The sequence below is a fragment of the Balearica regulorum genome, chromosome 1 (genome assembly GCF_011004875.1).
Source record: "Balearica regulorum gibbericeps isolate bBalReg1 chromosome 1, bBalReg1.pri, whole genome shotgun sequence".
Classification (NCBI taxonomy): Eukaryota; Metazoa; Chordata; class Aves; order Gruiformes; family Gruidae; genus Balearica; species Balearica regulorum.
The window spans coordinates 216,639,596-216,664,580 of record NC_046184.1 but is presented as its reverse complement, the minus strand read 5'-3'; the positions used below and the strand labels follow the sequence as shown (position 1 = coordinate 216,664,580).

The 24,985-nt window shown below is 40.1% G+C and overlaps 1 protein-coding gene across 2 annotated transcripts in view; it reads left to right on the top strand.

The window, feature by feature from the left end:
• Nucleotides 1–24,985, top strand: part of FCHSD2 (FCH and double SH3 domains 2) — a 166,043-nt gene that overhangs the window by 89,085 nt on the left and 51,973 nt on the right. For both annotated transcript variants that reach the window (XM_075742599.1, XM_075742600.1), the window contains 4 exons: nt 528–672; nt 4,860–4,993; nt 6,352–6,406; nt 6,854–6,982. In XM_075742599.1, the coding sequence (XP_075598714.1) occupies nt 528–672; nt 4,860–4,993; nt 6,352–6,406; nt 6,854–6,982 (463 nt within the window). The remainder of the gene's footprint in view (nt 1–527; nt 673–4,859; nt 4,994–6,351; nt 6,407–6,853; nt 6,983–24,985) is intronic.

Sequence of the window (24,985 nt, the reverse complement as noted above, 5' to 3'; positions counted from 1 at the left end):
CCGATTTGGGCGCTTGGGAGCTTCTCTGGTGAATTATTGGGGCCCTGCAAAGCTCATTACACAGCTACAGTTATTGTCTTTGGCCCGTTACGCCTGATGAAGGAGCTACAGGTAGCTAAGGCAAAATTGATGAGCAGTTTCTAACTATTTGCTTGATTTGCAAGATGCCCAAACTCACTAAGTCCATGATCTTATAAAAAATTGTCAGCAGCTGATCTGGCTTTGGCTGCTGGTTTCTGTAGGGTCTGTTCCCTTGGAGCAACAGGTTTGACAGAAAATGTTTGCCAAAAAATTGAAGCACAAAACAGGAGAGAAAATTTTTACTTCTGGTAAAACTTCAGTTAAAATTATTGTTGAAAGTGCAGATATTTGCTAGGTCGGCATGAAGGATTGTGCTTTAGCTTTACTTTTAAAAGCAATCCTTTGAAGAATTATACTACTGTTCTGTAAGGCAACCCATAATTTCAGTGTAATGCCTGGCCTCCCTTTCTTCCTGCCCACAACCTTTCTGTGTTTCATTCTTTTAGGAGCATGTACTCAGTTTGGAAATCACTTTTAGAAGGCACGATGCAAGTGGCCCAATCCCGACTCAACATCTGTGAGAACTATAAAAACTTAATTTCTGAACCAGCCAGGACTGTAAGGTGCTTTAAGGAACAGCAGTTGAAGAAGGTATTTGGGCTTTCATTAAACTTTTATCATTTTTATTTAGAAAAAAATGATGATTAGAAACCTTTCGTACTTCTAAAATATATATTTACTTTTCAGTCTCTTCCTATGAATGTTGTTACAGAAATAAATAGCCAGCTTGTTGAAGAGAGTTCAATGTTCTGAGCTGTTATCTGAAATTAAAATTGCTTTGAAATGGATCTTTTAAAATGTGACACGCAGTTGGTCAAAACTACCTCGGCAAATCTAACATCACGCTGCGGCGATTAGATTGAATTGGGTTTGCAGTGACAATTACAAGTGGGTTTTTGTTAGAGTCGGTTCTGAATTTAAGAAAAGACGTACGTTAAACCTGAAGGAAAGACTTGTGCGATCTTCAAGATGCAGAATGCAGGTTATCCAGCTGCCTCCTGTAAAGGTATCAGAAGTAGGTATTGCAAAAGCTGCTATAATTGATCTGTTAATCCATGCAAAAAAAAGGGGGTAGTTCAAGGAAGAAAGCCTTGAACTACCTTGACTTCATTTAACCGGCTGTTAGCATTTTAAAGTAATTTATGTCTTGACAGGTCTGTACCTTCAAATAAAGTGCGATGTTCCATCTGTTTCTGCAAGGCACTAGGAAACATTTTACAAGTACAGTTATTTGTGTTTATGTAAAGCTAAGAACTTTTAATATTTAAATTATTTTCTGTTTGTGTTCTGTGGATTTCATTGGAGCGAGGAGAAAGCCTCCTGTTTTAAAGAGTGAGCAGAGTTTACAAAAAGGCACTACTGCACCAAACATAAAGCCTTACAAGTTTTCAACGATGATCTTTTTTTAATGCTCGCTATATGGCTTGGACGAAACATAACATAAGGAGGGAAATAGAAATGCTGGTGGAACGCACTTTGCAAGCGTCTCAGATATTAGTTGGTAGTTGTAAATATTCCTTCCTTCCAGCCGTTATCATGGAGCACTTACATCACCTCTGGGTTTCATTTGAGGTAGGCTGAACGAGCCACTCGAGGTTAAAAGACAAAAAAACCCCAACGCACCATTTCGGTTTTGTTTGCGAACAAGTGAGGACAATGAATCGTATGGTACCTAGTCGTATACTCTAAACCAGTATTTTGTAAAATATTTGGCTACAAACTTTTAAACAGATGTTAGTGTAACATGAGCTCTCAGTTTCAGAATAAATTATGATACAGCTCTTAGAAGCATGTGCAATGTCTGTTTTTCTGGAGGAAAAATTAACTTTATTTATGTTGTTTTATTGTCCTGTTGAATTTTATTTTTCTGTGAAGCTTTCCAAACAATGCTGTAGTGATTTTATAGTATCTTTACTGGGTAAATAATCTCCAGATTTATTTTTCTGCAAATGCAGATAGTTCAGTGTTTAAGAATCAGCAGTTGAAGTGGGGACCACCTATTTAAATTTATATAAATGATGGAGATTCCTTCTTTTCCTGCACTTTTGAATTAGCAGAACAAATTATTACGATTATCAGGGCAGTATTTCTGGTTCAAAGTGCTCTAACAGCAATATACTCTTTCTGCAAGGTGGAATAACCATCCACTCGGTATTAATTTTCCTCCACAAGTTTATTGTTTTATGCAGTGCAGTCTCTCACCCTTTCCTTTGGATTTCCAAACAGATAAATAATATATTATGTTGACCTCCATGCAGATAAAAAGCTTATCAAAATTGAAATGCAGAGTAAAATACTTGCAAGGTTACACTGGAATGCCCGTCTAAAATTGAGTTTCTATTAGAAGCAGCATCTCCAGCCAGGATTGCAGTAGGTATTGAGTTGCTCTTGATGAGATGTCGTCTTTATTTTCCAGATGTTTCTGTAAACCTTTACTTCCTCGACTTGGTAGCATATAGAAACTTCATTTTTATGACCCTTTTTAATACTAAACTGGAACAATTTCAGAAAACCTCATCATAATTTGCTGAAAAATATCGCTAAATCGCAAGGTGACTCTGGAGCAGGGGTAATAAATGTGTCTCCTGTAGACCGCGTCTGACCTCTTAGGAAAACCGATCCCTATCCCTCACTCGGCGGCTCTTGGACACAGAGGAGAGGCTGTTTTGAGAGCACCAGCCCACCCCCTGCCATTATCTTTCCCCAGAGACCTTGTAAGCTTATCCCATAAGCGATGTCTGGTTTCATATGTTGGCCTCGAAGAGAAGGCAGAGAGCTGCAGTGTCCGTTCGTTGGTTATCTTCAGGAAAGACGGCGTGGCCACCACCGCAGACGTTTGCAGGGATCTGTATCAGTAGACTGAAAGGCAAATGGAATAAAACTGCTCTGCGTGGAAGCAGCGCAACAAGAAACCATCTCTGTCGGCTCTCTGAAACAGCTTTTTATGTACAACTACAGCCTACCCAACCCCAAACCCCTAAATGACAATTTTTTTATTCTTCAGAGATGCGAAAGCAAAGATTATTTTATGCTTTTAAAATGATCGTGTTAACAACTGGAGTTATTTGATATTTTAATTTTTTGATGACAGCAGGAGACTTCAGGGATCAAAATACTGATTGATGTAGCAAAAACCCAGTCCTTTTGAAATGATTTTAGGTCTCTGTCAGCTGTCCAATAAATAGAGATTTTTCTACCTTTCATTTTTCTATCATACACTCAGAGGTCTTCAGAAAACCCAATCCTGCCCTCCGCTACTCCCCAAGCCACACTCCAAGAAGCTTACCTTATGGATCCTGTTGCTTTATTGGTCTGCACACATCAAATACTGGTTTTAGTCTGAACTTCCATGAATTTTTATGTACTTCATAGCCAGAATGTTATTTGACATTTTTAGTGAGAACAGAATTATGTGATGAGAAGACGAGCAATTTCTATTGACCAAAACATAAAGTTTCCTTTTTTACAGGCGGCTGGATTTTATTTTTAACAATTGTTGAATATTGTGAAATTAATGTTACGTTGTTGGATTCCATCACCTTATTAGTCTTGCAGTGCATGTGAAGGAGGTTACATGCGTTAATAATTAGTGTAATGAAAAACCTGGGGTGTTTAGGAGGGGTGTTCAGTAAGAGGACAGTGTGTGGCAGGAGAAGTCAGGTATGGATAATGATGGGAAGAGAGGTGGGACCTTGGGTCTGGTCTTTGAAGGACGGAGAAGCAAATGGAAAGGCAGATTGGTTTCCGTAAGCTAGCTCCAGGCTCTAAGTATGAGCCTGGAGCCTTCATTGACCACATCTAGTCGGTAATATCTATAATTAAATATAAATGCAGGGAACTATCACTCTTACATGTATTTAAGCCAGTTTGGGCAAAGGAAAATCTTTACAAATCTCTTTTAAAGGTAGTATAATTCTAGACATTGATCGTTTGCATTTATTTTGTTAAGTAGATCCTTTCTGCTTAACACAGACCCTTTCCCACAAATGTTTTTTTGAAGCTGATAGGATATTTGGAGAATTGCTGAACATTTTAGTAATTGTTGTGAGTAAACCACTGTCAGCAGCTCGGCCCCGCCGTAGCCGCTCGTTCGCTTCTCTCCGGCGGGATGGGGGAGAAAATCGGAAGGGTAAAAGTGCAAAAACTTGTGAGTTGAGATCAAGACAGTTTAATAGGTAAAGCCAAATAAGGAATTAATTCACTACTTATTTTCCCCCTTGACTGGCTATGCACTGTAATCCTTTAATTTGCCTTTGTGACTTGCACTGATTTCTGACATAACTCTATTTGTTGGAAAGCACTCCAAATAGTTTGAGAAAAATGAGCTCTTAAAATAATGTTTATCAAATTGTTCTTGTTGCTGTTGTGTTGCTGTGTTTTACATGGTAGCTTTTGTCTTCTGTTTCAAATTTTAGAGAAAGAAGGATTAATCATTTCTTCTATCACCTCTGGTAGATTGCCTTTGGATTTTTCCCAGTTGTATTCCAATTATTTCAATTAATTACCTCATCAAAAGCTTTCAGAACTTTTATGTTTAATTTGCAAGTTATCGTTGAATTTGAATAGTTAACCAGCAGCAGAAAGAAAGGAGGAAAGACGGTTTTATGTTCTGATCAGCTTTAAAAGAAAGGCATGAATAATTGACCAGGAGTGACTTGGAGCCCGCGTCATTCCATATAAAATGTAATGAAGAGTAATAAAATGATGATGACAGTATTATTTGGATGAAAAAAACCCAACCATTAATGTTTTGTTTCCCGAATGGTTTTTTTTTTCAGTGCGTGGACCAGTTGACAAGGATCCAAGCTGAATTACAAGAGACAGTAAAAGATTTAGCTAAAGGCAAAAAGAAATATTTTGAGACTGAACAGATGGCTCAAGCAGTGCGGGAGAAAGCTGATATTGAGGCCAAGTATGTTTTTATAATAGCATATGTAGAAATAATTGCATGCGTATAAAGCAGATTTGTACTTGTATTAGTTTTTACACTTGATATTATTTTAGAAGAAAGACAATTGTTTGCGATGAGCTTGTGCCAGGTTTTATTTCTTTTTGCTTACATACATTTTTGTACCCGTTTCAAGCATGCTTTTACCCTGATAGTCAAGTACAACTCATTTAGGCTGGTTTCTTTAGGAAGGAAGTTAAACTGCCTGCTTTAATTTGACCTTTTCAGGGGACAGTGTGTGAGCTGACACTCTTTTTGATATTAAAGGCTGCTTACTTCCTTTTCTCTCCACAGATCTCAAATTTGGTATCGGTCCATTTGGAGGGAGAGGGGGGCTGGGATGCTATTTTCCGTTTTTGAAGATAAATTTTTGAGGCTTTAGGTTTTTATGCTCCTTGATGTCCTAAAGAAGTTGATTTCCTTCCTTTCAGGAAAGCAAATAACTCACGTGTTTTCAGTTTGGAGCTTGGCCTGTCTTACGGGAGTTTGCCTTACCCTTTTTTTGCAAGTTTATTTCTTTATTTGAGAAATTCCTCAGAGCTGTTCTTAGGAAATGAACAGAAATTGTGGTTTCATTAGAGAATTTTTTCTGTCTATCACTTTATGAGGGATGGATGATGAAGAGAAGAGCTTTGATAAGATTACCTATAATTCCCAAAGAAATTAAAAAGAAAAACCAAACAAAACCCAAACCAAACCAAAAACCCAACCGAAAAACTTGAGCTTGGGAATTTCGGGCCAGATTCATAGTGCAGTAATGTCCAGATTAAAATAGCTATTTACCCAGTTCTGTTCTCTTATTTATTTTTTAACCACTGTGTTTCAAATAGCTAATAAATTACTTCTCTAATTTCTCTTTCATGAATCCAAATGTGAAAATCAGACCAATTCTGCTTTTAAAAACCTGGGTGCGTACATGGGTACTCCTCCAGCTTGCTGGAACATAATTACTAATGATTTTGCATTAATAGTCCAGCAGATGACCAATAGCTCAAATTTACAGCTCTTGTTTGATTTACATCAAGCCAAAATATCTTGAGTTGCAGCCGCCACCCATGATGTATTTAAATTTTGTTCAAAAGTCAGGATAAGCTGTGCAAAAGATTCCAGAACACGCAATGAAGATGCTATTGATGTAGCTCAGCATAATTTGTAATATCTTCCTTGATCCTCAAGCTTTTCTTAAAACTATACAAAAACCAATTTAAGCATAAAAAATTATTTAAATTAAATTGTTGCAGAAATGAAGTGCAGAGCCCTATTTATCCTATACTTTTGTAGAATGAGTATAAGACAGTAATCTCTCTTAATTTTTGTTTCAGGTCCAAACTTAGTCTTTTTCAGTCAAGAATAAGCTTGCAGAAGGCAAGTGTAAAGGTGAGTATAAAAATACCTTAACGTTTCTTATAATCATGCTTTGCAGCTAATTTCACGAGGCACGTGACCATATTTCAGGAGGCATATGACCAAAGTTGTCTGGAATCTAGAGATGACTGACATTTCAGAAGATAGATTGTCAGAGCAAGTAGTGAGATAAGAGCAGACGCTTCAGCAGTCGGAGCGCAGAATTACATACGACCAAATTTACAAGGAAAATTTTTTCTAGTGGGACTTATAACTGTTCTTTGAAGACCGCATGTGAAATTACCAACTGCATGAGAGAAAAATGCATTCGAAATCCCCTTACCATTAACAAAACTGTTAAGCTATTAAAGTTTTGACTATATTAATATATACATATGCATGTTAATTTACTATTAATACATGTTTGGTCATTTAACTTCTCATTAGTAACTATCTTTTAACTTCCATCTCTCGTTGTAGTTAAAAGCACGACGATCTGAGTGTAATTCCAAGGCTATCCATGCAAGGAATGATTATCTTCTCACTTTAGCAGCTGCTAATGCACACCAAGATCGCTATTATCAAACAGACTTAGTAAACATTATGAAGGTAAGGAAGCTAATTTATGTATGGGAGTTCGGAAGTGGGAAAATCTGGAATGCAAAATGAGAGAAGTACAAAATCTCGGGTTGTTTTGCGACAGCAATGTTGACTCTTCCGATGTGCGGCAACAGATGAGAGTGCAGTTCGATAGAGAGATGCTGCAATAGTGCGCAGGATCTGTCGTTCCAATTATCAAGCCCCAAAGCTAAGCAGTCACTTTTATTTTTTAATTCACTTTTTTTTTTTTCTGAAAAACTTGGATAAAGGAATCAAGTTGGTAAAACTGAGACCTGCATTTTCCTATTGTAGTCAACCTTAAGTAGCTGGGGATTTTTTAGTTCTTCAGTGGCATATCCTATAATCCTTTTTTTGTATGCAGTCATCTAATCAGAACATTTCTTTCTGGTATGATTAATGAAAACAAAATCATTAAATATCTTGGTTTCAAACTATGAATTTTAGAGAATAGCAAATCGACATTGCTGTACTCGTGCGTGGCAGCTTGCCAAGTCAAGCCAAGAGTAGATACTTGAACTCATAGGAAATGACACCCTTAAAAAGTTCAAATATGGTTGCTCGCAGTTTTGTGTTTGTGGGGTTTTTTAATATCATCCTAGAATTATTTAAATGTACATTATTCCTGTAACTTAGTTAGGGATAAATTGTAAAATCTGTAAAATCAGCTATTTAAAGCTAATTCAGGCTTTATGTAGATGCATTATTGACATTTTCAAAGTTTATTTAAATTTGCTACCTACAAGCTATTTCCAGATGATGCAATCAGGCATGGCAACTTAGAAGTTTGTAATTTGCATTTAAAATTGCTTTATTGAAGAACTATCGCTGCATTATAACGAATCACCGTATTATCAGCATGCTTTTTGCATACTGGGGGAGGAAAAATATTGATCTGAAAAGCCGGTAACCAAAGTAGAAAATGAGAGCACTGAACGAGGCATCCGAGGGAGTCTTATATGTAATTCCATTATATCTTGACTAAGTTTAACAACTCCTATGGCAATATGTGCGTTCCTCCTAGTGTAAATCGCTGCCTGTGTTACAAATTCTTTCCTGGAAGGCTAAATCAGATCTGGGTATCTCGGAGGCAATACGGAGCTGAGGCAACAAGCCCATCTTTCCTCTGTGCGTGTGTATGTGTGTTTGTGCTTTTCTGGTAGTAAACCATGAATATTTGTGCTGACTAAATGTTTACTATGTGGAAATGGTTATAAAGTAAATATTTCCATATATTACTGGAGATAAAATTATTAATTGATGCTTACGTAAGATAATTCCATGCGTACATGCATGGTTGGCTGTCCTCAGTTAATGCTCTTACTTGGAAGTAATGCCAGAAGCGAATTTAATATGTTCACAAGAAAACAAACAAAACAGTCATTTGAAATAATAAAAAAATGAGCAAATAGCCCAAGTAAAATTACGGCTGGCTGTGGTTATGGCTGGTCTAGTCTCAGGGCATTGTAACGTCAACCCTGCAAAGGGATTTTCGTTTCCTCTCTGTATCTGGCTACATTTTATGTGTATCGGAAACTAAGCGCATAGCGAGCGAGGCAGGATCTTCATCTCTGAGTTTCCACAAACATTTATGTCTTTTTGGATGGTGTGGGCTTTCTGTACTGTGACATTAGAAACCTGCGGATACCCCAGGAATATGGGGGGGGGGGGGTTATAAGTTGCAATTAAACATCAAACTAAAAACCATTGAATCATTTTTAAGAGACTGAAAAACACAATAATGGAAAACAAAGCCATGCTGGTGTCGTCGTCCACAGATGTTCTATGTGCACGGGCTCCAGTTGCTAAAGCCACTGCTGATCTGGTGGTTTCTTTACCCAAAGAAACTACTTTTTTTTTTTTTTTAATATAGAAATCTCTCTGTGCAACCTATTCTTCTATATAAATAATTGTGGTTTACTGAAAACCTAAGTTGCAAGTTCTTTCGTCGAGCCAGATTACTTTGGAAGGAAAGGACGACATTCAGGGTTCCTTTTCTGCATCTCTCTCAGATATTTATAGTAGTTGAATCTCCTCGTCTGGTAAACAACTATTTTCTTAATGAAGAACTGTAAATTCGGGTTATTTGCACTGTTGTTGATGCGCAAAAATCCGTGGGAGCACACCCACGTGTCCTTGCAGCAGGGTCGTTCTTTGGAGCAATAAGTCAAAGCAAGGTCTCAAATTGAAACGGCAGGGAAAACCCTCAGGAAAATCAAGTATAACGTATCGCTGGGCTCCAGCTGCATTCATCCAAGAGCTCTAATGTAAATTCAAATGTGAAATTGCTGAAATATACATGGTGTGTAATCCGGTGCTAAAACCCGCCTCAGTGCCAACAGAAAGCAACAAGTGTGTCCCAACCTTTGAAAACCGGCTCCAGGAGGGACCCTGTGAATTATAGATGAAGAAGTCCGACTTCCCTACCAGGCAGGCTGATAGAACAAGTGCAGTGCTGAACGGAGTCGGTTCATACGCAGATAGGTAACGGTGGGAACAATCAATGGGATTTTTTGAAGAGGGAAAGCGTCCTGCAAAAAGAGATCTTGAAGGAGTTGGTAAGCCTGGGGATAAGGGTGATTCATCTGATTTAATGTCTTGAATTTGCCAGGAGCTCTCAACAAACTTCCCACTCAGTCTCTGCTTACGTAAAAGAACGACGTTGGTACAGGTAGGGCGGTGAGGGTTTTCTCATAGATTAATAACTGATGAAGAGATACAGAAGATGTGGGATTAAAGTAAATACTTGGGTTTTGTGAGGGAAGGAGATTTGCTGGCAAGGTCCTCTTTTTTCTCTTGCCTGTCCTCTCCTCCTGAAATGCGTGTGGGAACCATGGTGTTTAACGCACTGAGAAAATGATTCGTTTACTTAGCATAATGATTTAACATAACCAATATGGAGAAGAAACTGGAGAGGTGATGATTTGAAGGTGAAGAATCATTCAGTATAAGCAAATGTAAAACTTATGACCATAAAATGTGGCAAGTTCTTGACAATTTTGGTTGCCCAGGCAAGAAAATAGCACAAGAAATCAATGTTAAAAAGAGAAAAGCAGTCAGTTGGGCAGAAAATTGCTGCCTACAGAATAAAGAACTCTGAATAGCCGTTACCATTTATGAAAGAGATACCAGAGCTGGAAAATGGAGTGAAGGATAAAGAAATGGAGACTTTGTCTACTAAATGTTTCTAATCCTTCCTCTAGGTAGCATCACTAGGAAGGGAGGTATTTTGAAAGGGTATTAAACCCCTTTCTAGGCAGCGTGGTTCTTATTTTAACAGGTTGAGTGGCTGTCGGACCCAATTTATGTTACATGCTCTAATACAGTTGTAGCATCTAAACTAAATATGTTTGTGTTGAGATTAACCTTCTAAAAATGCACCTTTTATCTTAATATTAGGAAGTCCTTAGGTATTCCAGTAGTGGTGGCCACTTTGCTCCCTGTGAGTGTTTCTCCATTTAGCTGCCATTTAGCTGATACGCCTTCTTCTGTTTGAACTCTGCGGGGCTGTCCGTGTTTCTAAATCACATCAAATTTCTCCTTAAAACTGTTCAGATTTTATCTGTCCTGCAACACTTTTGGAGTTATTACCTTCTTGCAGATGCTCAGCTTCTTTTGTTGCTTCTCTCTTGACCGAGACTCTCAGACAGAACTAAGCATTCCTGAAAAATTCATTTCTCATACCAGCTGCCCCATTTGAGAGCAAACTGGAAGACTGACTTCTGTAAGGAGAGAGTTGGGATCGATGAGTGGAATCAGCAGCATCTCAAACATCATAGGACTTAATCAGTTATTTAGTGTCCACTCCTTCAGGATGAGTTCTGCAAATCGGTGATTATCTCCACTCCGTAGACCAGGTGAGATTCCTGTAACCCACACCATCTACAGTGAGGTATGACTCTTTGTGGAGGGTTGACCCAGGCTGGAGGCCAGGTGCCGCCTCAAAGACGCTTTGTCACCCACCCTCCTCAACTGGGCAGGGGAGAGAAAATATGATGAAAGGCTCACGGGTTGAGATGAGGACAGGGAGAGACTGTTCACCAGTTAGCATCACAGGCAAAACAGACTCAACTTAGAAAACATTCGTCTAATTTATTACCAAGCCAAACAGAGCAGAGCAATGAGAAGTAAAACCAAATCTTAAAACACCTCCCCCCACCCCTCCCTTGTCCCGGGCTCAATTTCACTCCCAAATTCTCTCCCTCCTCCCCCCCAGCAGCACAGGGGGACGGGGAATGGGGGTTGTGGTCAGTTCATCACACAGTGTCTCTGCCGCTTCTTCATCCTCAGGGGGAGGACCCCTCACACTCTGCCCCTGTTCCAGCCTGGGGTCCCTCCCACAGGGCCACAGGTCCTGCCAGGAGCCTGCTCCAGCGTGGGCTCCCTATGGGGTCACAACTCTGGGGTCCTCCGTGGGCTGCAGGTGGAATCTCCTCTCCCCATCATCCTCCATGGGCTGCAGGTGGAATCTCCTCTCCCTATCATCCTCCATGGGCTGCAGGTGGAATCTCCTCTCCCCATCATCCTCCATGGGCTGCAGGTGGAATCTCCTCTCCCTATCATCCTCCATGGGCTGCAGGTGGAATCTCCTCTCCCCATCATCCTCCATGGGCTGCATGGGGACAGCCTGCCTCATCATGGGCTTCTCCATGGGCTGCAGGGGAACCTCTGCTCCAGCCCTTGGAGCACGTCCTTCCCCTCCTTCTTCACTGACCTGGGTTTCTGCAGAGTAGTTCCTCTCACATCTTCTCATTCCTTTTTCTGGCTGCAAAAACCCTACTTTTTTGGTTTTTTTTTTTCCTTCTTATACATGTTATCCCAGAGGCGCTACCACCACCGCTGATGGGCTCGGCCTTGGCCAGCAGTGGGTCCGTCTTGGAGCCGGCTGGCATTGGCTCTGTCAGACACAGGGGAAGCTTCTAGCAGCTTCTCACAGAAGCCACCCCTGTAGCCCCCCCCCCGCTACCAAAACCTGGCCATGCAAACCCAACACACTCCAGTACCAGTTTCGTGAGTTTGTTTGAAATCGGGTGCACCTCACCTTTTTATTAGGGCAATTTTTTCCTCTGTGTGGCAGATAGGTGCATTTTAAATTATTTTCAGACTGGTTTCCAGGTATTCAGTAACCTGTAGATAAATCCTTTCTCTAAATAATACTTCAGAATGTTACTTGTTTAATATAGTAACCTTCAGACTTGAAAAACAAACTACCCCACCTCCCCTGCCTTCAAAATCTCCCTACTCCTCAGCTTAAGTATCAGTTATGCAACAGAGCCATTAGAAATCATGTGGAAAGTGGAAAAAAAAAGTAATTTTGTTCTGTTTTTAGAGACAGATCTTATACATCCTGTGTCTAGAACAGTTGTTTTCAATGGCATTTAGGTATAAACTGATGGCTGCTCCTTTGGAGTCCATCAGTATGGATTTTCACTGAAGAGTCGAAGCTCTCCGTGTTTTTCTAGTTACGTTACCCAAAGATGATGAAAGCTTTAGAAATGGAAAAAGCTGCGAAGAAATTTCAGCTGATGCTTGGCTATATTACTGTGTAAGAAAGTAAAACTTGTGCTTATTTACAGGTGGTTCAGAGTTTCTGTTTGCATCCGTTATAAACAATTTATTTGTAGGTTTTAGTTTTAATCGGGTTATTCTTTCCAGAATGAGAATTGGACTGTGTGGGTTTTGTTGGTGTGAGAGTCGCAGACTCTGGCTCGTTTGAAGCTGGGGTTGGCTTGATTGGAACACCACCGCTCTCTGGCCATGGAGTGTAGCATGTTCTGGTCCATCACTTTGGACCGTCTGCGTGTGCCGACAGCACTCACTTTCCTAGAAGATGAGATTTTATTCTTAACTTTGGTGTCAACTTGTACACATGGATAAATAGTGGATTAAAATAAATAAGCTCATTTGGCTGTCTTTTGCTATCCATTTTCTTCTTGTATTAAACTACCTTTTATTCCAATTTACTAAAGCCTAGGTATCTCTGTGACATTTGATCCAAAGGTGGCAATTTGTGTGACTTTTCTTAAAGGCTGTCGTGCATATTTAACCAAGTTGTAATTTTATAATTATGCCTTCAGTTTTATAGTTCCCAGCTGTCAAGAACTCTTTTGCTACACGCATCCCTTGACTCCTACTTAGTGAAGAGGGCAAAACACCGACGTTTATTATAGGATGTGCACATCAAATGTTGGTCGTTGCATCCTGTGCAAGTTGAACCGAATGCAGACGGGTAACATTAATGCGTTCCTTGGCTTGCCGACAGCCTAGACAATGGCATGGTCATCAGTGGTTTATAAGCCATAAAATAAAATAAAAGTTCATTCCACTGTTAAAGAGAAAGGAGGGGTGGTGATATTTTTGCAATAACAGCGTTGGTTTATGCTGGCACAAGGTCGTTGCGAAACTATTGATGAGAAAGCGTAACGCGTGTTGGGCTGGAGACACCGGGGGTTACGCCATGTTCAGAAGAAGCCGGCGTTGGTGGTGTTCCTTCTGTCTGACTCAGAAACGCTGCTGTTGGACTGTCTTGGGACACATGAATCACAAATACATGTCGTGGCCTTATTTAGTTTTCTGTAACAGGCAACAAATCGATGTTTTCATTAGCAGGATTCCTGCTGGCATACAGCTTCTGATAATTTTCGGTAGTTTAGAATACGTTACTTTAGTTTGCAATATTTTTATGCAAAGAAGAAAAAATTATTCATTCTGCTGTGTGTGTAACTGTGAAAGCTATCAGAGAGATGCTCAGAAAGAAAATACAAAATGCTTCTAGCATTTTTAAAAGAATTGAGAATTACTTGTACTGTGCCATCCTCGTGCATCAGTGACACAAGTAAATGAGAAGCAAAATCATTCTCGATCTCCCTTTAGAAAAAATACAAATCCCGTTGCATTTTTCTATACCTGTCCTTTTTATCCAGAATTTACATCAGGATATAACAAAGTTGTGCCATAGACCTGAGCTCTGCATTTCCGTCTTTGTAGTCAAATAAAAAAAATAATTAAAAAAAAAAAAAAAGCATAGACTAAATCATCATAATGTTTTATTCTTTGCCAGTTTCCTGACAAGCTGCTTAGGAACAGTTGCCATCACCTGATTGCTAAGGTGCAGGCTGCAAACTCTTTTAAGCTCAGTCGTCTCTCTGGTGGTCAGGCTTCTGCGGAAGTTTAATCTGAGGTCAGAAGGAAGTGAAAGACGACGGTTGAAGTAAATTCAGGGCTGTTTTGATATCTGTCATTTTAGAAACTTTATTATTACTGCCTTTCATTTTTTTACTGCTCTACTCTTAACTCCTCTGTAAGTTCCTCTCGTGAACCACCTCTGAATATGGCTTTATAAAGCAACTTAGAATGAGGAAATGTTGATCTAAAAAAAAAAACCAAACCAAAAAAAGGAGGTGTCATGAACATTTGAAATAATTCTTGGATTATTTTTAGTAGAAAGAGAGAACTAAAACTGATTTCAAAGTCTAAACATTTATAGATGGCATGAACGGTAGCTCAGCAGTTTATTCCATTACAGCCTGCGGCAGGTGGGTGCAGAAGCGTGTGTGCACGCAGGTCGCGGGGCTCAGGGCTGTCTCCTTTGAGCTTCACACGAACCAAGGTCTTTGACACAATGTAAAAGATTTTATTCAAGTATTTTATTTTGTTTCCCTGCTATGTTTTCAAAATCTGTTACTCTCAAGGGTTTCCCTGTTAGTGCTTGAAATCTTTAAAGAAAATCTGCCTTAAGATTTCAGAAGTATTTTGTAGAGCTAGGTCATCAATGGAGCTTCATGACTGGTGCCAAACATACAGTCACCTTTGTATCTAGATACTCTTAAACTGTCCTGAACGGTATTGTGGGGTATAATTAAAAAACCCAAACAAACAACAAACCAACGAGACACCCCACCAGACAATTGGCAATCAAATGTGATTTTCAAGTTGGGGAACTGTTTACTGATAGTGACAAATTCTCCATAAGGTAGCAAACAGCAGCAGGTATTTCTAAATAAAGCTCTCTGTTGGGCTTTTTTTAAAATTCATATCATACCTAGCGCAGTCTTTGGTGTTGGAGGACTGCGTTGGAGGAAGAGTGTGAAAAGCCAGCGTGCTTTGCTATTTTTTTTGTCTTTGTGGTTTCAGTACGGTTTTTTTATATTCTAAGTATCAGTCACCTTTTCTGTTTCTTCTGTACTTTCCAGTTTGCTTGACATGAGGAAGTGCAATTGTATCATTTGGCTCTTGTTCCCGATCAGAGTTCTTGTAGTGATACAGCAGGTTTAAACAGAAACTTCATGTTACGTAATTCCCCTAGAAGAGATCCTTACTTCTGCGTGGGTGATACCGAAAAACGTTACAGCATTGCTTTTTGAATTTGAGAGATTGGTTTTTTAAAATTAGAGGTAACGTTTGCCGTTTTCACATCTTTGCCTGTGTTTAAACTCAGTCTTAAGGGGTTCTGAGGGAGGAAGAGATCTGTCTGGCTTCTGAGGAATGAGCTGGCAGTCATGAGGACTAATGAGTAGCGGGTTTGCTCAGCCTAAGAAAAGAAAGGGACATCTTCACGGTCTTGATGATCTACAACGACCTAGTGCGGAGAGTATGGAGAAGACTGAGCCAGACTTTTTTTTTTTTTTTGAAAGTGATGTCGTGGTGGGCAAGGAACAAATTGGAACACAGGAAATTCTGATTAAATATAAGGAAAAAGTTTTGCCATGAAGGTGGTCAACAAGGCTCAGTGCCGGGTCCTGCCCTGGGGTCACAACAACCCCAGGCACCGCTACAGGCTTGGGGCAGAGTGGCTGGAGCCGGCAGTGTGCCCAGGTGGCCAAGGCGGCCAACAGCACCCTGGCTTGGATCAGCACTGGTGTGGCCAGCAGGACCAGGGCAGCGATCGTCCCCCTGTACTGGGCCCTGGTGAGGCCGCACCTGGAGTGCTGGGTTCAGTTTTGGGCCCCTCACTCCAGGAAGGACATTGAGGGGCTGGAGCGTGTCCAGAGAAGGGCAACGGAGTGGGGAAGGGTCTGGAGCACAAGTGTGATGAGGAGTGGCTGAGGGAGCTGGGGGTGTTGAGCCTGGAGAAGAGGAGGCTGAGGGGAGACCTGATGGCTCTCTACAACTCCCTGAGAGGAGGCTGTAGCCAGGTGGGGGTCGGTCTCTTCTCCCAAGTTACAAGCGATAGGACAAGAGGAAATGGCCTCCAGTTGTGCCAGGGCAGGTTGAGGTTGGAGATCAGGAAATATTTCTTCACGGCAAGGGTTGTCAGTCACTGGAACAGGCTGCCCAGGGAAGTGGAGGTATTTAAAACCCATGCAGATGTGGTGCTTAGGGATGTGGTTTAGTGGTGGCCTTGGTAGTAGTGCTGGGTTAACGGTTGGACTTGATGGTCTTAAGGGTTCTTTTCTAACCCAACCTGTGGCTGAACAGAAACAGGGGCTTGGAGAGGAATGTCATACCTTGGAGGCATTCAGAACTTGACTGGATGCAACCTTGAGCAACCTGATTTGTCACTCCTCTGAGCAGAGGTTGGACCAATATCTCCCTTTCAACCTAAAGTATTCTATGCTTCTGTGAAATAACATGTTCTGTTAAGACGATCCTGCTTGGGAACCCCTAACTTGCAGTTTCTGGGGTTTTTTTCTGCCATTAACTGGAATAACTGCATGAGCCAACAGTCCTCATGTTTTAACGAACCCTGGTTTTTTCTTTATTAGCATTGTTGGAAGTTTTAGTGAAGTTGAGCTGACATCTGTGTTTTCAGCATAGTCACCCACCGCTTTGACCGAGCACTTTTGATGATCATTTAAAACAAATGTAAATCCAGACACCAGCCATGACTTGCACAAAGGAGATTCAGCTGAAGCCGGCAGTGTTTATAAAAATGACCCAAGATTGAGAACTTAGTGGTTTTCAGTTAATAATTTGATTTATGTCCAGAAATTAATAGGTGGTGTATAGCAAATGGTTTTTTCCTCTGGTGACTTTATTTGGCTTGAAAAGTAATTTGACGTTAGCTGAAGGTCTTCAGTTGACTCGGGAGTGTTATCCTAGCAATGGCTGGCCGGTGTGTGCCCCGTGTAAATAAAAGGTTAACATTTACATGAGCGCGTATTTGTGCAGACTCCAGAACAAGCAGAACCAATGTTATCGCTGTAAGAAATCATTTTACGTACACGTTATTGTTTTAGACTTTTTATAATGATTTAGAAGCACCCAGGGAATTACTTTTCTAAAATGGAGATTCTTTCCTAAATGAAAAAAGAGTCGTTAAGATAAAATAATTTTGAAGTCACCAGAGGTTTCCATTTTCTTCTATAAATCTTTTATTAATTCCGTACTAGCTATTCTTTTAAAATCCTGTAATACTCCCTTTAAAATTTAGAGGGAATTGATGTAAGTGAAAACTATTGTTTCACTTCCCGTTCTTTTCAGCTGCAAGCCACAAATATTTTGTAATTACAATTAAGCCAGCCATAGATCGTGTTATCTACGGTATCAGATGGGCATAGAAACTTTCCTTTACAGACGGTCGATGAGTCTGCATTGCTTGCTCATGTTCATTCCTATGAATGACCGAAGGGAAGCAGTTGCCCAACTCGTGATACGAGTGTTCCAGAAGCTCTCTGTGGGCTTCACAGTAGTTGATACCGTGCCCTTTTCCCTTCTGAGGACATCAGTCTGCCTGCATATGTGCACAGAAAACCGTGGGGAAATTAATTCCTTTAATAAGGCCCTGTTTGTAGTGTGATGATGCGTCCACATAAATTGTTGAATAATTAATACAGAATTGGGCTCTTTTGTTTAGGCTTTCTCCATTGAGTATGTGCTAACTGCAGTTTTGAGCGTTTATATTCCGGCTGACTGTGAGTAAACATTTACAGGGAAGTGAAAAGAGGCTTCCTACTGGAAAGACAACCGCTTCCGGTGGTAATTTCGGCAAAATCACAAACGAGGGAAGTTTAGATGGCCTTAGCAGTAAGTGGTACTGCCACCACTAGCTATGGTAGCATCTGATATTTTCGATTTCACATCCACCGCTCGCACCCTGAAAGATCACATTACTCATCACGCAGCCTTTCCAAGCTAACTCGAGACAAAGGAGTGGGTCTGAATCACAACTATTTCTGTTGTACAGATGAAAAACTGAGCGATGGTCACATTTGCCTGCTGTCGGTCCGCTCCGTCTCACCTCGTGTTTTAACCACAAGTCAATTCCTTGTTTAAGCATTTGGTCCAAAAAGGCTCTTTATTTCCAGGGAAGTATTATACTTAAATACTTAAATTACTTAAATATTTATACTAAGTATTTATTCCTCCATGGGTGGGGAGTGTAGAGTGTAAAGACAGAGCATAGCAAAGCCTAATATATAAATCAGGGCAATTTAGTTAATTATCTTAAAACAATAATCATTTTTCATGGGATAATAAAACTATTTCTTGATAATGCTTGTGACTTGTCAGTGAGTTTTCCTTTGGCATTATGACAGAAATAACTTTAGAAAAGGGTCGATTGCGAAAAAATGTACTGTGATTTTACAGATGCTGATGAGAGGTATTTCCTGTATAGAAGGTTATGTAGAAAAAATCATGGATTTATTTATAGGAGAAACTAACAGGAGGCTGGTATCATCGGTGCAGTGAGTGGGAGCGACTTGGGAAGGAATAAAGAGAAATAATCAGTGCTGAAGGTTGAATGTAATGCTATAGAACAAGCAAAATGACTGGAAAGCCAAAATAATTCAAAATCACTGCTAGGAAGAGGGCACAGGGAAAGCAGTACAAGGGTTAAGATCGGGAAGGAAGTACTTAACAGGAATCCAGGCAATCTTGTTGAGAAATCTAGTTGTAGGAGTTAACAGAAAACTTTCAAACAATTTTTTTTAAACTTTTAAAGATTTTATGTAGAAACCGTTTAGGATTTGGATCGGGCCTCAACATTTTTCTGTCATATGTCATAAAACTAACATTTTGAACAGGAAATGAAACTTTGCCATCTCGTTTCAAAGCCGCGCCGTAATACAATAAGAACAGTTCCCGAAATACTTTGCTGTGCCAGAAAGCAGCCTGCACGCCTCCGAGTCGCTGTGTAGCTAGCGTGAAGAAAGAACCAAACTCAGGAAGCACCTGGTGTGCTCCGGTTGGGAGGCAGGTGGGGCTACGTCGAAAAGTTTTAACTAGAAACACGCGACATTCCTATTTTAGAAGTCACGGAGTCAGTCATCCCTAACAGATTGTTCACGGGGTTTTGTTTTTAGCAACTCCGGATTCACTTGAAGAATTGAAGACACAAGGGAAGAAATACTTTGGATTTTTAGCATTTTTATCTGCTATTACTTATAACCATGCAGCGTTTCAGTGAGTTACCTGTATTTACATGGAAACTATGTGAAAACCTCATGCACTGTTTTTAAAATTGAATGCGCGTGCACAGGTTTTGTCCTGTTAAATGAGATACTAGCTATCTCATTTATCGAAACAGTGGGCTAATAATGTGCATAACGTGAATGGCGCTCTGTAGAACTTATACGTCTATATGAGAAACGAGCTGTCCTGTGTCCCCAGAGTGGTTATTCAGGACTGAAGTGCTAATGGAGGTGGTACTGAAAACGCTCAGGTGATCCGTTGGATGATTCAAAGTGAAATCCAAAGGTTTTTGTGAATAACTGCTGCTCCATCAAAAATGAAATATCTGGTTGCGTAGCTGCCTTGCTAGATATTTCAGTTTTGGTGAACCTTAGCCAATATAGGTTGCAAATTGAAAGTGGTCATCTGGACACGTTGGAGCCAGTGGCAATGATGAGCTGGTTTTAATCTTCTACCAAAGCCTCTAGGAATGGTAGAAAAAAAACTTTAAAAGTGTTTGAAGCACAATCTTGCTATAGATTTTGTTGTCTCCAAGGAACGTTCACAGCGGTTTAGAAGGCAAAACATGTCATAACAACCATCTTTTGATGGAGACTGTGAGGGCTGATGTATAGTGTCATGTACGTCAACAGCAGGAGAAAACGTTTCTGAGTGACTTAACTTATGAAAGAGGTAGAAGAATTATAAGGAGATAAGACCCAAAATAGCATAAGGCCAATAAGTGTAAGATGGAAAATGTCACACTGAATTTGAAATGTAATTAAATCCTAAAAAAAGTTACTGGAAAAATGTCTTTTTTTTTTTTTTTTTTTTTTTTTTGCATTTTGATGTCACCCTACAGGGAGACAAACCTGCTAAGAGTTTTTACAGAATTGAGAAGGTTTACATAGGGGTACGGCTGTCAAATTGTGAGATACATTTTATTCTTTCAGCTTCAAAAGCTTTGCTTCTGTTTCAAAGTGAGTTCATTTGGTGATAGTGGAGGTGTTTCCTAGTATGGGTGGATGGACGTGAGGAGCTGGTCGTCAGTTGTCATAGCCTGCATGGACAATAGCTGTTTGACCTGTATTTTTGGCACAGTCTTTAGAAAACTTTCCTGCCTTGGGATCCCTTCCCGCGGTTGAATTCTGGGCTCGTGCTTGTGAGCCTTTACGGGTGCCCGGATTTGCAGCGCGTGCTCCAAAGCCAACACACAACGTTGGGTTTCGGCTCCTTTTGAGAGGTCGGTAAATAGCTCAGGGCTCCGTCAGCGACTGGTATCGACGGAAAGAAGCGTTCCTGTGCTGTGAGCTGGTCTGCAGGGAGAGGAACGGAGCTGATCCGTGTGCCATTGGAACTAGGGCACAGAAGGGCATTAGGGGGTAAGAAATTCCTATTTAGCATTTACAAATTGCTAGGGAGAGAATTGCTTGGGAAGCTGGCTGAAAAGCTCGGTCAGCGGAGGAGGAGGAGGGGGAATCCTTCAGTATGATTTGTCTGTCTACCTGGTAGTTTTCATACAGGGGAAAAAAAAAAAATTCCCATCTGTTCAAGTTGTCATCTCTGCTAAAAAGGCTTTATAGCTAGGATGAACCCCCTTATCGTGGATGGGAAGCAAATATTCCCGACTGGTAGATTCATTAGATCTGTAATGCCAGACGACTGACTAGCTGGAACAGCGCAGTCCAGCTGAACAAGGATATTATTTTGTAATGTTTTACAAATCGTTGAAGCACCAAGGTAACTGCTGATAGGATTTGAATGCTAATTAAAGGAAATAACATCTCTCTTATATACCCCGTGTTGCTCATGGGTAATGGGAAGAACCTGCTCAGTGCAGCTGGTTCACCAGAACCCCGTCTGCTGCGCGCACACCCGCTTCCCCCTTGGCAGCAGCATCGCCCCAAAGCATCGAGCAGCACCCTTCCATTAATCCCTTTTAAAAATCTTCATGGATTTCAAAAACTTCAGGAAAGTTTAAATGTTTAGGTTCAGGGGCTTTAATCTCACATAACTCCAAGTTATGGGAGCTGAAAATGATCTAAAGGTACTGGAAGACAATTTGTTTGAAAGAATCGTGACAATATCCTGGGGTTTGGTGCCTGAATTTATTTGTAGGAGCTACTTTTTGACTGAAGTATAAAACGAGGTGTGTGGAGATAGGTAGGAATAAGGTTTCTGGTTCAAGCTAAAGAATATTAGAAATAAAATGTTTAAACTGCTCCTATTAATCAAATTGTTCAGTGGTTTATATTAGACCTTAGATATAATGATTTAATATAATAGATGACAAATTCAATTTAATAAAACAGAAATTAAAAATGATGGGGAGTCCTAAGAACAAGGTGGATAAAAAGAAGATGACAAATCTGAGTGAGAAGCATCTTTTTTCTCAGTAAAATCTTCACAGATATTTGTGACTATGTGTATACCCAAATAATTTAACACGTTTTAATAGTTGACCCACTTCTGTCAGGCTTCGCTTTTCTCAATGGGCATTCATTCAGTTGGATTATTACAGTATATTTCTGTGATATGCATATGTGATTTCAGGTACGAATGTCTCTAAATTCTATGTATCGACGTTCACAGACTCTGCCGTCTAGTTGGGTCAGGAAGCCCCATTTCAAATTTAAAAGGGGATATCAGAGACAGTGTTAACTGAATTAACTTTGATGAAAATCTCGATTTATTTAATAGCAAAGACAAGGTATTAAAGATAGCCTTGTATCAAAGAAATCCCAAGCCTACCAGATTCTTGGAACATGTCTTCCGATGTGATTTAAACATTGCTCGCTCTGTTCTGACCAGATAGTGTTGTTAGGACATCATTATTGTGAAAGTAAGTAGTTTTTGAAAAGGTTTGAGCGTTAATCATAGAGCATGTTGAAATAAGTTGGAAAAGAAGCTTACTTTAATGCAATTACATTCATCAAATGATGTTATGAGAGTAAAATATAATTAGGTGTTTCCAATCAGGCCACGCTTAAGAAGTGATTTCATTAAAAGATAGTTTAACACTACTCGATCCCATTTGGTTCACTTTTCTGTTGATTTTTTGTTACCCATCACTGTCGTGTATCACGTAGTAGATGCTTGTAACATACTGTCTGCTTCTGGAGGACATGGTACGGCCAGTGAACCCATCGGTACTTGTTTCGGAATACTACTTGTAACGTGGGGTTTTTTGGTGCCAGGCTTTGTGTTGGGAGCGGGGGGAATCTGTTTAAAAGGGAGAAACCTTTCACAATATTTTTAATTACAGACTTCAGACTAAAATTATCTTTCTCCTCACCCACTGGTGCTTATAAGGACTGCATGCATAAATTGTTAGCGTGATTCCCCTGGGAATAAATGAGAATGGACTACTAAAAGTAATAAAGCATAATTGGCACGTGGAATTCCCGAGCGATATTTGGGAAACACGAATTAATCTTCTGTGCTGCAATGCAGCTGCTATACCTTTGGCATACCTCTATGATGTTTTTTCCTTTATTGTTTGAGATAATTTCTTTCATTGTTCTCTGATTCTATAATTATTACAATAATCACAGTACGGTGACTCTGAGCTGTTTTCCTTTTAAGAACATGTTGTTCATTTGTGTAGATTACAAAAATTCCTAAAAATAGTTTTGCTTGTTTTGGTCCTTAATTTTTAGTATGACTAGTAAAGAGTGTTTAGTAATCCTTTAGTAGAGTGCCTTTTCAGGAGCGTGGGATTCCCTCTATGAAATATGCTGTGCCCTTTTCATACTGTTTAATTAATTCATATGTTAACGTAAAATTTAAAACCCCATATTTTAATTTGAGTTGGAAAATGTCTTCATTATTCTGAGAAGACCATTTGTGTTGTGGATCAGGCACAGCGTTACATTTGTAGAACCACGTCAAACTGCAGGTTATGTCTGTTTGGCATGATAAGAATCTGAAATGCTCAGTAATAGATGAAATTTATTGAAGTTTTTAATGTTGCAGCATTGCCATCGCTAAACTTTTTTTTGCAAACGCGTTTGGAAAAGCCTGTTCACTCAGTAGTTTGCTGGAAGTGACAGGTAACTTTAAACCCGTGTACAGAAAAAAAAAAACAAACCAAACCATATGGAAGTGATAAATCCAAATAGCAATTGGGAACAACAGCCTGTGTTGGAGCAGAAAAGGTTTTGTTAAACAGATTTATTTGAAGAAGCAAATGAAAAGCACACGGGACAAAAAATTAACTGCTGTTAAAATGATAATTCATTTGATTGAGTCAACTGAACAAAACCTAAAACCAGCAATGGCAAAATAGATGCTTAAAAAAATGGAAGGATGCAAAAGAGTAAAAAAAAAAAGAGCTCATGAGGAATGCATATGATCAGTACCTGATTTTAGATTTTTTTACACTTTTTTAATGCATTTTATCTGCCCAGGGTGTATTTTTAACTATAAAGAAGCACGAGGTTTGGTATGAAATGTATTTTCACATGCAAATTTGTGTCAATGTAAGGTTTCTGTTCCTTAGTCTATACTCTTGTGGAACATAGAAAATTTTGAGACTTGTCAAGAAGAGCTAGTGAGTCGGAGTCAAGGGTGTTTTGGCTATAGCCTCCTGTAAGTATGAAGGCTTATATGGACACTTACTGGTAAATCCACACCTTTGACACAGTGCAGGTATGTAGTAAGGAAAAATTTCAAGAGCTTCCTTGGAGATGAGTCTGTGTGTGTATGTGTGATTAAATCCCATAGGAACTAAGAATTGTCGTGGTTCTAGCCCATTCTTGAGCAAAGTACACTTCTTTAACCTACCTTCCAAATTATGTCAATATATATTTATTTTTTTTCAACTGAGCAACAAAATAATTCATTGTTGGGTACATTTTCCTCCTGAAGAAACAAGAAGAAAACCACCTGCTGTTGTTAGACATACCACATACCCCACTGCTGTTCAGCAGTCGTTATGATGACGATGATATGATCAGCATAAGAATCTTTGAATAGCAGAAATCAGTGGCAAAATGCTGAATGATTTAAATATACATTTTTCTGCGTGAAGGAAGCCAAATATTATTGGCAGGAGTAGTATAGAGTACTCTTCAGATATGAAGGTAACGTGACGGTGACAGTCTGCCACAAAGCCTTCTTCTGTGCATTGGATTCGAGCCAGAATTATTTATATTTTTTTTTCAAGAACAAGGAAGTACAAAAGCAAAGACAATTGCACCAGTGCAATTTATTGAAAATTAGTCATGTCAGAAAAAGGACAGGACCCAGGACAAGAAGAACATGGAGCTGTTGGAGCGGGTCCAGAGGAGGCCACGGAGATGATGGGAGGGCTGGAGCACCTCTGCTCTGGAGACAGGCTGAGAGAGTTGGGCTGGTTCAGCCTGGAGAAGAGAAGGCTGCGGGGAGACCTTAGAGCCCCTTCCAGTCCCTGCAGGGGCTCCAGGAAAGCTGGAGAGGGGCTGGTGCCAAGGGCAGGGAGTGACAGGCCAAGGGGAATGGCCTGAAGCTGCAGGAGGGGAGATGGAGATGAGATGGGAGGCAGAAATCCTTCCCTGTGAGGGTGCTGAGGTCCTGGCACAGGGTGCCCCGAGAAGCTGTGGCTGCCCCTGGCTCCCTGGCAGTGTTGAAGGCCAGGTTGGATGGGGCTTTGGGCAAGCTGGGCTAGTGGAGGGTGTCCCT